This window comes from Zootoca vivipara, chromosome 17 (genome assembly GCF_963506605.1).
Source record: "Zootoca vivipara chromosome 17, rZooViv1.1, whole genome shotgun sequence".
Classification (NCBI taxonomy): Eukaryota; Metazoa; Chordata; class Lepidosauria; order Squamata; family Lacertidae; genus Zootoca; species Zootoca vivipara.
In genome coordinates, this window is record NC_083292.1 from 17,852,585 (window position 1) to 17,865,549 (window position 12,965).

The following is a 12,965-nucleotide window of genomic DNA, read 5'->3' on the forward strand; positions in this document are numbered from 1 at the left end:
CCCCTATATTGGTGCTCCAAGAACAGTTCGCGTCTGTGAAGAAGCTGGTTTGGCCAGTGTGACGACAGGATGCTGGACTAGTTGGGCCCTGGCCCTGATCCAACACGTTTCCACTTATGCTCTTAATGGCCACCTTCAATGCCAAGACCCAGGATCCCTTTCGGCTAGTGGTCTTTGCATCAGCTTTGCACTGGTTTCCCGGCCTGCCTCCCCAGTCCTCAGCCTCGGGGTCAAGCATGTGCAGAGGGGGTGGGAGTGAGGGTGTGCAGGGAGGTAATCGCAAGGTTTAACGGGCTCCCTCCTCTCCGGCAGCCTCGGCGATGGAAAATCTCCTGAGCGAGCCAGTGTGCCCTTATAAAGCCTTTGTTTAGCCTCTGTGATGGGCTGTTGTACCCAGTGTCCCAGGAGAACGAGGCTCTGGGGAGGCAAAGATATTAACAAGGAGTGCCTGAGTCACTTTTTCCAAGGCTTTCAAGCTCCTCCGAGACATATATGGCCGGGGCAAAATAAATAAAAATAAAAACCCACCCCATCCCCTCCAAAAGAAGGAGAAAATAATAAGGAACCATCTCCATCACCTGTCTGTCTCTCTCTCTCTCTCTCTCTCTGCAGCTCGGCCCTGTGGAAGCAAAGGATTCTGGGAAAGGCAGGCACTGTCGCCACCGTTACCTGGTAGTTGTCAAAAATTATCCGCCCCTCCCGCAAAAGCGAGAGTTTAAAAATGTATTTTTACGACTGGTAATTAGATTTCTTCCCCAGCCTTGACCGTGAGCTCCCATTGTGGGTTAAAGCAATCTAAAAACACAACATGGAAGAGCTAGTAACACTGGGAACAAGTAATATCAGGAGCCAGTGTGGTGTAGTGGTTAGAGCGTTAGGCTGGAACCCGCAAGACCAAGATTCAAATCCCCCCACAGCCACAAAGTTCGTCGGGTGTGACGCTAGGCCAGTCGTTGCCTCTTGGCCTGACCTCCCTCGCAGGGTTGTTGTGGGGGTTAAACAAGGAGGGTGTCTGCCCCCTTGAGCTCCTTTTAGAAAAATGTGGAATACTGTTGAGGACTCTCCTTCCTTGGAGGTTTTGAAGCTGAGGTCAGGTGAACCTCTGTCATGGATACTTTAGCTGAGATTCCTGCATTGCAGGGGGGTTGGACTAGATGGCCCTTGGGGGTCCCTTCCAACTCCACAATTCTATGATTCTATGAGATGCGGTAAGGAAAGGAAACATTAATAAATATGGCAGCTTCAACTCCTTGTGAGGGAGCAGGGAAGGTGGCGTTTAAATGCAACCAGTCCATCAATAATAAACTATGCCAGGGTTGCAAGTTGAAATATCTCTAGTTTAGCACTATCGTACAATGGCAGATCCTCTCAGCACTAACTACAAAGAGCAGACTGGGTATTTTTTTTCTTATTGAAAAATGTATTGATAATAACCCGTCCTTCGCCAGCAGGTCTCCCAGAATTAAAAGCAGCCGGGTTACACAGGCCCTAGGGTGGGTCTCGAAAACAGACACCTTAAGGGTAAAGGGGGAAGTCTTCCGCATTCACAGGAAAGGTGCCAGACGCATCGCGGTGGGGAGGGAATTCCACAACTTTGGGGCCACCACAGAGAAGGCCCTCTGCTGGGCTGTCACCACCAACACCGAGGGCTGAGGAACTATCAAGAGGTGCCCCGCCTGCCGATCCCAGCACCCACGGAGGTAGCCTTTCAGGTATTCGCCCCGCGCGCATGCGCAAAAGCATTCTGCGCGCTTCACGCAGAAGCACTCTATCACGTTTTTGGGCATGCGCAAAAGCGCCGCTCAGATTGCGGACTTTTTGGGGTGTGAAAGGCACCCCGGAACAGATCGGGTCCACAACCCGAGGTACCACTGTATATAAAACACAAAAATACATTTTAAAACTTCCCTTCAGGGCTGCCTTCAAATGCCCTTTAAAGGTTGCATAGCTGTTTATCTCCTTGACATCTGACAGGAGGGTGTTCCACAGGGCGGGTGCCACTACCGAGAAGGCCCTCTGCCTAGTTCCCTTTAACCTCGCTTCTCGCAGGGAGGGAACCGCCAGAAGGCCCTCGGAGCTGGACCTCAGTGTCCGGGCTGAACGACGGGGGTGGAGACACCCCTTCAGGTATACTGGACATTTAGGGCTTTAAAGGTCAGCACCAACACTTTGAATTGTGCCCGGAAACACACTGGGAGCCAATGTAGATCCTTTAGGACTGGTGTTATGTGGCCTCGGCAGCCACTCCCAGTCACCAATCTAGCTGGCACATTATAGATTAGTTGTAGTTTCAGAGTCACCTTTAAAAGGGGCTATTGGGGTTGGGGGGGGCTATTGGGTTCTTGTTTTTATTTTTACTATGTATTTTGTGGTTTTGTATCTTGATTTTATGATGTGAACCGCACTGAGACCCCTGGGTATAGGGCAGTATATAAATTTAAATAATAATAATAATAATCCTATATAATAAAGTCCCTGTGTCTCTGCGCCCAGTCCCTGTGTCCGCGCTAATGCACATGTGCCCCACAGACACAGTGACTGGACGAAGAGGCGGGACGTACACACACTCTCTCTCTCTCCCCCCCTCAACCCTCTGCCTCCCGTCCCCCTGCGGCGGCGGACCAAGATGCCGCCATCTTGGTCCGCCTCCTCCTCCTCCTGACAACCCTACCTGGCCCGTGGGAGGAGCGGCAGGGCCGCGGCCTTCCCTCCCTCTCTGCGCTAGGCCGCGGGACACGACGGGAGAGCGCTTTGTTTAATTGCGTTCCCGGCGCGCCCCGCGGCCGAGCGCAGAAAGGGAGGGAAGGCCGCGGCTCCATCACACCTCTGGCGCCCGTTTTCTTAATGGGCTGAATGAGACTAGTAATAATAATAATAGCCCCACGCACCGAAGGTTCCCAAGCAAGGTAGTTTCTGAGGGAACTACCAAGAGGGCTCCGTCTGCCTCTCTTACCCTCCGAATTTCCTTGTCCCCCAACGTGGAAATGTTTTGCAACTACAATGCACACATGCAGAGACACATACCCCCCCTCACCCCTCTGCCCCCCCAAAAGGGATAAAGAAGGAGGAGGATATTTCTCACCATTGCTCCGCAGGTAGGGAGGTTAGGACTTTTTGGTTTTAACCAGCCCCTTCTGAACCAGGCACCGGTAGAACTCCTGGATGTACGTGTAAACGCACTTCCAATCGGGCTCCCTCATCCGGACCATGTCCTCCACATCCAGTAACTGGGGGCACTCCGCGTGCGTCCTGGGTGGGGGGGCAGGGTGGTGGGGTGCCAGGAAAGGGGAGGGAGAAGCCAGTGATCACAGCCCGGACAGATTTGGAAAGGGGGCAGGGAGGGGACGGAGAGAAAAAGAAGAGAGACAGAAGGAAAAAAACAGAAGAAATACATAAATCCATTTCACATTCCTCTGTGTGTGTGTCAAACTTACATACATGCTCTTGGGGGGTGTCTCTCTGGCGTGCAATGCAAACGGGGGTGGAAGGAGGGGGGTTCCATTGCACACGTGCACCTGGGAGTCATTCCTCATACGGGGGGGGGGAGAATAGGAAGGGAAGGGTGAGCGTGGCCAGAAGTGCTGTTGCTGGGGGCGGGTGCCACGAGCAGGTGTGGGGAACTCGAACCCGGATCTCGACAGCAAGGACAGTCCAACAGACCGAAAGGGGTTGGAGGGGCGAGAAAAGGAGACGGACGGGGCGGGTTGGGAGGAAAGGCGGTGCTGTGCTCCGGTGCCTATTCCAAGGTGGGGCCTTCCTTCTATATGGACGCATATAGAGAGGGCAGATGAGGGGGGCCGGAACACAGCCCGCTGCCTCATCCCATCCTACCCCAGCCTTGCAACAGCGCTGCGGCACAGCTGGGGTGCCTGAAGCCGGTAGAGGGGGGCGGGCGCAGGATGACAGCGACACAGGAGGGTAAGCCAAAGCAGCCCAGAAAAGCACCTCGAGTCCAGATGGTGGAAGGAGGGGGTCGGTCGGTCGCTCTCGTGGTCCACGGAGAGGAGAGGGGAGCGAGGAAGAGGCAAGTCTCTGGCAGGCGAAACCCTTTGCAGGCAAATGCCCCTTGCCCTCCTCTTGGGCCAGGACACTGCATTTGGCCCGCAGGGGAGGGACCTGGCTCAGAGAAGAGGAAATTCATCGTCCCGCCAGCCTGGGACATCAACAGAACAGCGGCGAGCAACTAGGAGTTCATTGCGCAGACCACCGGGCGGTTGCAGAAGGGCTTTGGCACTCATGAGGACGTCCTTTAAAAAGGGATTACCCTCAGGTCCACTAGTAAGGGAGGCAGCAACGAAGCAAATCAGGAGCAGGGGAAATGGAGGCCCTCAGTTTCACTCTCGGAAATCTCTGCAGGCCGCACTCTTGAGTGGTTTTGCCTGGCCGGGGCTTGGCCTTGAATGCAAATCATGCCTCTTGCTTTCACACAGGAAGCTAGTGTAGAAACCAGTCTACAGTGGTAACTTGGTTCTCAAACGCCTGATACTCAAACAACTTGGAACCCAAACACTGCAAATCCAGAAATAAATGTTCCGGTTTGCAAACTTTTTCCGGAAGTCGAACGTACTCCGCTTTGAGTGTTACACTTCCATTTTGAGTAGTGCACTTCCATTTTGAATGTTACGCTGAGGTCTGTCTGGTTTTGTTATTTATTTTGCATTTTTTATTTTGCGGCTCTTTTTTTTGTGATTGTGTGGAACCCAGTTCAGCAACCGATTGATTGATTGATTGTGTGACTGCAGTACACTGATTATTGCTTTCATTTTATGGTCTCGTTAGATAGTAAAATTCATGTTAAACTGCTGTTTTAGGGGTTGTTTTTAAAAGTCTGGAACGGATTAATCCATTTTGCATCACTTTCTATGGGAAAGCGTGCCTTGGTTTTGGAACGCTTCGGTTTTGGAAGGGACTTCCGGAACAGATTAAGTTTGAGAACCGAGGTACCACTGTACTGTAAAAAGCAAAAAATTGCACTGATTGCTCTGCACACTTTAGATCAGCCTCGCCCACTAGGGAATGCACCCCCTTGGGCGGAAAAAGCTTCTTGGGTTCAAAAAGGTACTAAAATGCCGGATTATTTTGTTGTGGTGGTTCCGTATATTTAGGGCAAGGCATGTTCAAAAACACTTATCCTGGGACCTGCAAATGTGGGTGAGCAGTCCTGACTTTCCTGGGTGCTGTGGTCTGCAGGATTAGCCCAAATCTCTCCAGAGTGCCAAATCTTGCAAGTGGCCTGCCTCCCTAAATTTGCATGTGGAGAGGTGGGAGGAGGAGTGGCTCAATGCTGCTCGGGGGGGGGGCTGCTGTCCACCTCTGGTGGGGAAGGGGACAAGCAGCCCACAGCTGTAAGGAGGAAGCATCAGGGGGAGAAAAAAGAGGAGAAAGCGAGATAGAGAGAGAACTCCCTTCCTTGTCTTTCTGCTCAGACCCGTTCCAGGCACAGCACCCAGAGGCGTCCAGGGTCAAGAAGCAGCAGCGGCGTGCCCAGCCAGGTCCCGAGGGCGTCCCCTGCCCCAAAGTCGCTCTCTCACCCTGCAACAGCGCACCCCACAACCCTACAAGAAAGACCTCGCAAAGAGGTCCAGGCACTCTCTCGCTCCTCCGCACCAGCTCACAGTGTCCCAAGTGCGCCACCGCCAAATCCAATTTTTCCAGAGGAACCAGAACGTCTTCCGGCGTGGAGGAGATCCTGCGCTCTGCGTAAACAGCTGAGACCCATTCCCTCCCTCCCTTGTGTGCGAGAAAGCAGCATGGATCGAGCCAGAGCCGGGAAAGGTCTGTCTGCAGGTTACGCGGCAAAATCCCAGCAACGCTTGTGGGGCCCCGGCATGAACGGTTAAGCTGGCTTGGGTGGTGCAAGAGCACAGTGAGGTGTAGTGGTTACAGCAGTGCTCCCAAAGTGGGCAATACTGCCGCCCTGGTGGGGGGCAGAAGGATTAACCGGGAGGGGCGCGATAAGAAGCAAGGGGGGGGCAGCAGGGGCACACTTGAGATGTAAATCAGACGTTGAAAAGTTGGAATTTCTGGTCCAAGCCCACCAGTTTTGCTGGATTAATTAAACCAAATAGTTTTAATTGGATTTTGAGGAAGTGTGTGATTAACCGTTACTGTTTTGAAACTCTTATTCTGCTCCTTAGCGGGTCATGCAAGCTGTTGTTCTGAATAATGCTTTTTCTAGGGTAGGTGGATTTATGGAACCAAGTCTGAAAAAGTTTGGGAACCACTGAGTTAGAGTGTCGGACTAAGACCTAGGAGACCAGGGTTCGAATCTCTGCTTGGCCATGTGAAGCTCACTGGATGTGACCTTGGCTGCCAGTCACCTCTCTCAGAACTAAACCTACCTTCAAGGGTTGTTGTGGGGATTAAAAGGAGGACAGAGGGAAGACCACATGTGCCGTCTCTGAGCTCCTCGGAGGAAGAAAGGTGGGTGACGAGTGCAATAAGATTAATAAATATTAAACAAACAGCCACCTGTGCCCTTACACGCCTCAAGAGGTGCCTTTCGCCAGAGCTGCGTGTTTGTTGCGATTCTGCAGCAGAGCCAGGTACAAAGGTTGTACAAATGGTCCAAAGGTACAATTGGGGCTTCAAGCTTCCTAAGAACCCCAAGCTTGCATTAAAAAAAGAGAAAGAAACCGAACAAGCATGTTTCTAGACCTCATGGTTGCAAAAGTACTCTGATTTTCACAGTAGACAGCCGAGACACGATAGAAGTCAGAGAGGGATGGCTGGGCAGAATTTGTGTCCTCTCCCTCCCCCAGGACTAGCAAAAATGAAATAAACTGTAAGCATTCCAGAACCCTGCAAAAAATAAATAAATCAGATTTTGCTTTTTCCAGGCCCAGGTATTTTTTTCCCTTCAGCCTTCTTCAACCTGGTGCCCTCCGGATAGCGTTGGGCAGACAACGTGGGCCAATGGTCAGAGGTTTGTGGGCTAGCAACGTCTGGAGGTTGCGAAAGGCTGTGGGTCTCTGCACACAGGGAGCGCTGCTTTCTGTCTAGACGACACAGCTTAGGAAGAAGAAGAACAGGGGACGAGAGGCAGGCCTTATTCCCCACCTTGGGGCTTTACTGGGAGGTCTCTCCTCCCCCTCCCCAGCCGCCTGCCTAGTGAGACATTTTCTAGTTGAGAACCTTCCAGCTAGAAGCAGCACAGGCTTGTGAGCAGCTGAGCAGGAAACAGCCAGAGCCCTGCAGAGAGGTGTCTGGTTAACTCATTGCCACAGGATAGTTAGGCCAACCTTCCTCACAAAGTGATTGCTTTAGATGCTAAAACTCCCATCATCCCCTGCCAATACAGCCATTTTGGACTACAACTCCCACTGGCCTTAGTCAGCACAGACGGTTTGGACTACAACTCCCATCGTCCGCTGCTATAACAGTCCTTTTGGACTCCTAGCTCCCCTCACAGCTGTAGCACAAAGCCCATAGAGAACACCAGATTGGCCAAGGCTGCGTTAGGCAGAGAGGGAGGGAGAGGGAGAGAGCAGGTATGCCAATAACCCGGGAAAGGCGCTAGTCCTCTTGAAGGAAAAACAGACCCTGCGCCCGCGCTTCTCTCCCACGCCTGGCGGGGGCAGGAGCAGCCAAGGGGTACGTACTCAGCAGACGAGAACGCCATCTCGAAGTTGCGCCGCCGGTCCTGAGGCGAAAGCTGGGCATAATCGAAGGCCTCTGGGAAGAAGTTGTGGACAAGGGCGCAGAAGGCCATGCCGTCGCTCCAGCTGGAGGAAAAGTTCTGGATGTCGACGTGCTGCCAAGTAAAATAAAGACAAAATTTGGAAATTTTTGTTTTATTTTCTAAAATTTGATTTAAAAACAAAAAACCCTCAAAGCGGGGGTTTGCCAAAAAAGAGAGACATAACATTACCAGTGAGAAGAACGAGCAACACTAACTTAAAAATTTCAAAAAGAGAACAAGAAGAATGCACATTTAAAGAAGACTGGGAAATGTTTGCTGAATATATGGGTGAAAATTGTGTTCATTTAAAAAGGCTGGTAGTCATTAAGATAAATCCAACAGCGTAAATAGGTTTTGAGGGATGTAACAATGGATTACTGTTTAGCTCATGTAAAATATGCAGGGATTGTAAAATGAACCACGGAAAGAGAAGAAGGAAAGTGATTTAAGGTTATTTAAATGAATATTTTGAAATGTAGTTTAGAAAATTATACACACGCAGAAAATTAAAGACAACCATAATTTTTTTAAAAAAAGAGATGAAAACACACATATACTTCTGCTTTAGGCTTGTCTAAACGAGAATATTTCTGGAAAAAGTACAGCGAAGGCACCTGCCTGATATCAAGAGGCAGGGAGTTCCAAAGTGTAGGCGGTGCAACACGGAAAGATCTTACAATTGTGGAGCAGGCAGCCTCTGAAAAAGGGCCAGTTCCGCCAATCAAAGCTGTCAACTGGGGCATGTCAGGTAAGGCGATCTCTCAATCTGGGGAAGCCCAGGCAAAAAGAGGCAGGAAAGCGGGCACAGGCAAATGGCAAACTAAGTCGTTGGAGTATGCCAAAATGGCAAAACTGACCGGAAAGCTCAGAAACCAGGAAGACCAAAACTTTAATAAGGAATGGGGGCGGGGAACTATAATTTACCTACCGTGTTTCTCCGAAAATAAGACACCGTCTTATATTTATTTTTCCTAAAAAAAACAACACTATGGCTTATTTTCAGGGGGTGTATTATTTTTCTCCTCCTCCTGCCGCGGCCGGCATTGCTGCTGCGCCTATCACTATGTCTTATTTTCGGGGTATGGCTTATATTCCTTGAATGCTTAAAAATCCTGCTACGTCTTATTTTATGGCTATGTCTTATTTTCGGAGAAAGAGGGTAGAAGACCACTGTTAGCAGTTGAAAAGACTACTGGGATTGCAATAACACTTGTAAAGTAAGGAGAACTATGGACATAATGGCAAAAAAATGGACTATTGCATAAACATGCAGTAGAAAAGGGTTAACAACACAACCCACAGAGGGGAAGGTGGGAAGTCCAGAGATTCGGAGGAATCTTTTAACTGTGGGTCTGCCATGGTACAATTATAACTTTAAATTGGTAAAACCAAATAAAAAATATTATTTTTAAAAGAGGAAAGTGGGCACAGGCCTGCCGGGGGCACACTCACCTCGTAGCCCCGTGTCTTAGCGCGGCACCAATCCAGCAGCATTTGCTTGATGCTGCTGGCATTGGGGACCCCAAAGCTGCCCGAGCGCTGGACGGCCACCCGGGACACGGCTGGGTTGGCTGGGCTGCGGAGGGAAGAGGAGAGCGTAAGAAGTTGCCGTATCCCAAATCATAGCGTTGCTCCCATAGGAAGAAGGAAACAGCCTCCGATCGTGGGGGGCTTGCTTGGAATACATCCTTGAAGGAACACAGGCGACTCCCTGCTGCCTTCCCTAAAGCCGAGCACCGCCACCCACCCCAGGACTTCTGCGCCAGCCACCCACACCTCATCCGAACACGGCAGCGCTCCTCACCTGCCGCTCTCCTTCTCCATCTTCTCGATCATGGCCTTCCGGGCTTGCGAAGCCGACGTCTTGGGCAGGCTCTGGGCCTTCATGAGCTCCTTCTTCTTCTCAGCCTGGCGACGCTCAAGGGCGGCCAGGCTGCCGGCACGTCCAGAGGTTTCGTCCTCTCGCTCGAAGATGCTGCCGGAAACGGACAAAGGTGAGAAAGGGCTGCAGGGTCTTGCAAGCAGTCTAGGAGCTCAGCATTGGCTTCTCGCTGGTTTCCCGCTTCCCTCTGCAAGTCTTACGGGCTCACTGCGGCAGCTAGACTGGTGACTGGGAGTGGCCGCCGAGACCATAGAACGCTGGTCCTGAAAGATCTACAATGGCTCCCAATACATTTCCGAGCACAATTCAAAGTGTTGGTGCTGACCTTTAAAGCCCTAAATGGTCTCAGCCCAGTATACCTGAAAGACCATCTCCACCCCCATCATTCAGCCCGGACACTGAGGTCCAGCTCCGAGGGCCTTCTTGCGGTTCCCTCCCTGAAAGAAGTGAGGTTACAGGAAACCAGGCAAAGGGCCTTCTCAGTAGTGGCGCCCGCCCTGTGGAACGCCCTCCCATCAGATGTCCAGAAATTAAACAACTATCTGACTTTTAGAAGACATCAGAAGCCAGCCCTGTATAGGTATGCTTTTAATGTTTGATCGCTTTTAAAAATTATTATTAATGTTCTGTTGCGAGCTGCCCAGAATGGCTGGGAAAACCCAACCAGTTGGGCGGGGTATCAATATTATTATTATTATTATTATTATTATTATTATTATTATTATTATTACAGCAGACCCAGGGGGATTTTGTCAGTGGGTCTTTTGCTATGGTGACGCCCACCAGCGGCTGCCCAACAAAGGGTGTTGAGGATGTAAGGGGGAAGGCTTATAGGGAACAACCCCCCTCATCAGGTCGAGTTCCTCCCCAAGCAGTAAGTCAAGCACAGGATCAGATTACAAGAGCCAGGAAACAGAAGGGGAGAGCCAAGGCTCTGGCAGCATCAGACAGCCCTTGCTCCAAGGGGAGGGAGAAAGGGAAGGGGAAGAAGGGGGCGACAGACAGTCGGTCGGAAGGCCATTCCCCGTCACGCCGGAATTGAGGCGAACGGCTCTCCGTCGGAGAAAGGGGAGGCGCTTCACAGTTCCCAGGCTGTTATGTTGGGCGCGAAACAGAAAGCCAGCATTGCGAGATTCTGACTCAGACTGAGGCAGACATGTTTTTGGACGCTTTACACTGTAAATAATATGCACCAATAAAAACATCTGAAAGACAAGCAGGTGTGGAGGGTCGTTACTCAAGAGTAGCCACAACAACCCCTGACAGATGAGAACTCCCATCAGGGCTGTTTTGAATAACAATTCCCATCAGCCCTCAGCCGGCATGGCCACATTGGACTACGATTCCCACCAGCCCCCAGCCAGCATGCCCATATTAGACTACAATTCCCATCAGTCTCAGCCAGTGGGGCTGTATTGGACTAGAACTCCCAGGATCGCCTTTCGCTTGCCTGGATGAAGACAGCAAGGGATGCACAAGCACACGTAGAACCTAACAAACCACACAAAAGGTAGCATCTAAAAATCGATTGCTCCTCCCACTTTCGCCGCTGTGCCCCCTGCCAGGCGCTGGCATGTGGGCCCCAGAAGCAAATCCGCCTGAAAAAGGTTTCCCCATCCCTGGGCATAACAGCTAAACCTCAGCTGCGGAAAGAAAACATACAACCACCTGGAAGACGGCTGTCATTAAGTCGGGCCACGTGGCAAGCAACAGGCAAGAGTCATCCTGTGATCCCTGTGTGGTAGGGGGTTGGACTAGATGACCCTGGGGGCCCCCCTGCCAACTCCGCAATTCTGTCGTTCTGTGAACGCGACAGGAGCTGTGCAACGGGGAGAGGGGCTCCAGCAAGGACTCACCTGCCCACTTTCTTGGAAGACGATGTGCTGTAGGACGATTTGGTCTGGACAAAGGTGTTTCCGTCTGCTGAAAGGTTGAAGCATGGAGAGAGGTGGGAGAGAAACATAAGGACCTCGAGTGCCAGAGAGGCAACAGGGTGACATGCCACGTACTGTGCCAAACGAGCCAAAACATTACCCTTTAGCGGGTTTTGAATTGTATTGGGGTTTTTTTGTTTGTTTCCTCGACGGGTCGTGCAAACCGCTCTTCCGAAAAACGCTTTTTTATAGCAGAGGAGGCACTGGGGGTGACTTCATGGAACCAAAGGGACAGCGGTCGAAAAAGGTTTGAAAACCACTGAATGGATGTGTTGGACTAGGACCTATGAGACCCGGGTTCAAATCCCCACTCAGCAATCTAAAGCTCACTGGGCCAAGTGGCTGCCTCTCAGCTTAAACCTACTTCACAGGGTTGTTGTGGGGATTAAATGAGATGGGGGGGGGAGAGAGAGAATCATGTGAGAAGGGGGCAGTGGCCCCAAAAGTGTGGGAACCGCTTCTCTAACCACTATGCAACACTACAGTAACTTATTATGCTTTACTCTTCCAATGCCCAGACATCTCAGGAAGCAGAGAAACACTCAACACCACAATAAACCTGCTCTCAGTCCCATTTAGCTTGGTAAGGGTACCCCTCCCTCTTCCTGGGAGCCCCTCACTGCAAGGAAGGGGAAAATGGTGCATGGAGAGCCTTACTTTCCGATCTCTTCACGTAGCTGGACTCCATCGTCATCGTGCGGGAAGTCTTGCTGCCGTCATCTGGGAGGGGGGAAAGCATAAGAGGGTAAGCAGAGTGCTTATGGATCAGGCCAGAGGCCTACCTTGTCTGGCACCCTGTTCCCCACAGTGGGAAGCCCGCAAGCAAGACATGTAAGCTTTAGGCTTCTCTCCCTTTGTTATTCAGGCCTCTGATCCTGGTGCCATCAGAATCAGCCTCACAGAATCAGAGCTGGAAGGTGTACTAATGGATGATCTAGGCGAGATTCCTGCATCGCAAGGGGGTTGGACTAGATGACCCTCGGGAGGTCCCTTCCAGCTCTACAATTCTGGGATCTAGTCTGACCTCTCCTCCCCAATGCAGGAAATCCAGCCGCAGCAGATGGCTGCCAGCCTCTGCCTCAAGACCTCCAGCAAGAAAGATCTCTCCAAACTTCTAGGTACCTAGCCCCATAGCCAAGCAGCTATTAGGGTCAAGAAGGAACATTTCCCTAAAATATTCTCCCCAAATCTACCCTCCTGTAACTCAATCCCCAGTTAGACCCAATCTTGTTCTCAGGGGAAGCAGAGAAGAAGACTTTGCCTCCCTTCTGTCTGATGATAGCCCTTCAGATATTACATTCCTCCTCTGTCTGCTTTTCTCCCGGGTAAAAATAAAGAAGTTTCCTTATTTTATTTACACCTGACCATCTTGTCTTCCTCTAGACCTGCTCCAATCCAACTAAATCCTTCTTAAAGCACAGCAACCAGAACTGGACAACGGACTCCAAGCAGAGAAAAAAACCAGAAG

The 12,965-nt window shown here is 51.1% G+C and overlaps 1 protein-coding gene across 7 annotated transcripts in view; it reads right to left on the bottom strand.

The window, feature by feature from the left end:
• Positions 1–12,965, bottom strand: part of SMTN (smoothelin) — an 80,051-nt gene that overhangs the window by 4,309 nt on the left and 62,777 nt on the right. For 4 of the 7 annotated variants that reach the window (XM_060269543.1, XM_060269542.1, XM_060269546.1 and 1 more), the window contains 5 exons: positions 12,155–12,217; positions 11,420–11,486; positions 9,486–9,656; positions 9,134–9,257; positions 7,602–7,753 (listed from right to left, as the gene is read on the bottom strand). In XM_060269543.1, coding sequence (XP_060125526.1) covers positions 7,602–7,753; positions 9,134–9,257; positions 9,486–9,656; positions 11,420–11,486; positions 12,155–12,217 — 577 coding nt within the window. Of the gene's footprint in view, positions 1–3,082; positions 3,250–7,601; positions 7,754–9,133; positions 9,258–9,485; positions 9,657–11,419; positions 11,487–12,154; positions 12,218–12,965 lie in introns of all 7 variants that reach the window. The other 3 variants (XM_060269545.1, XM_060269544.1, XM_060269541.1) reach the window with 3 other exon arrangements.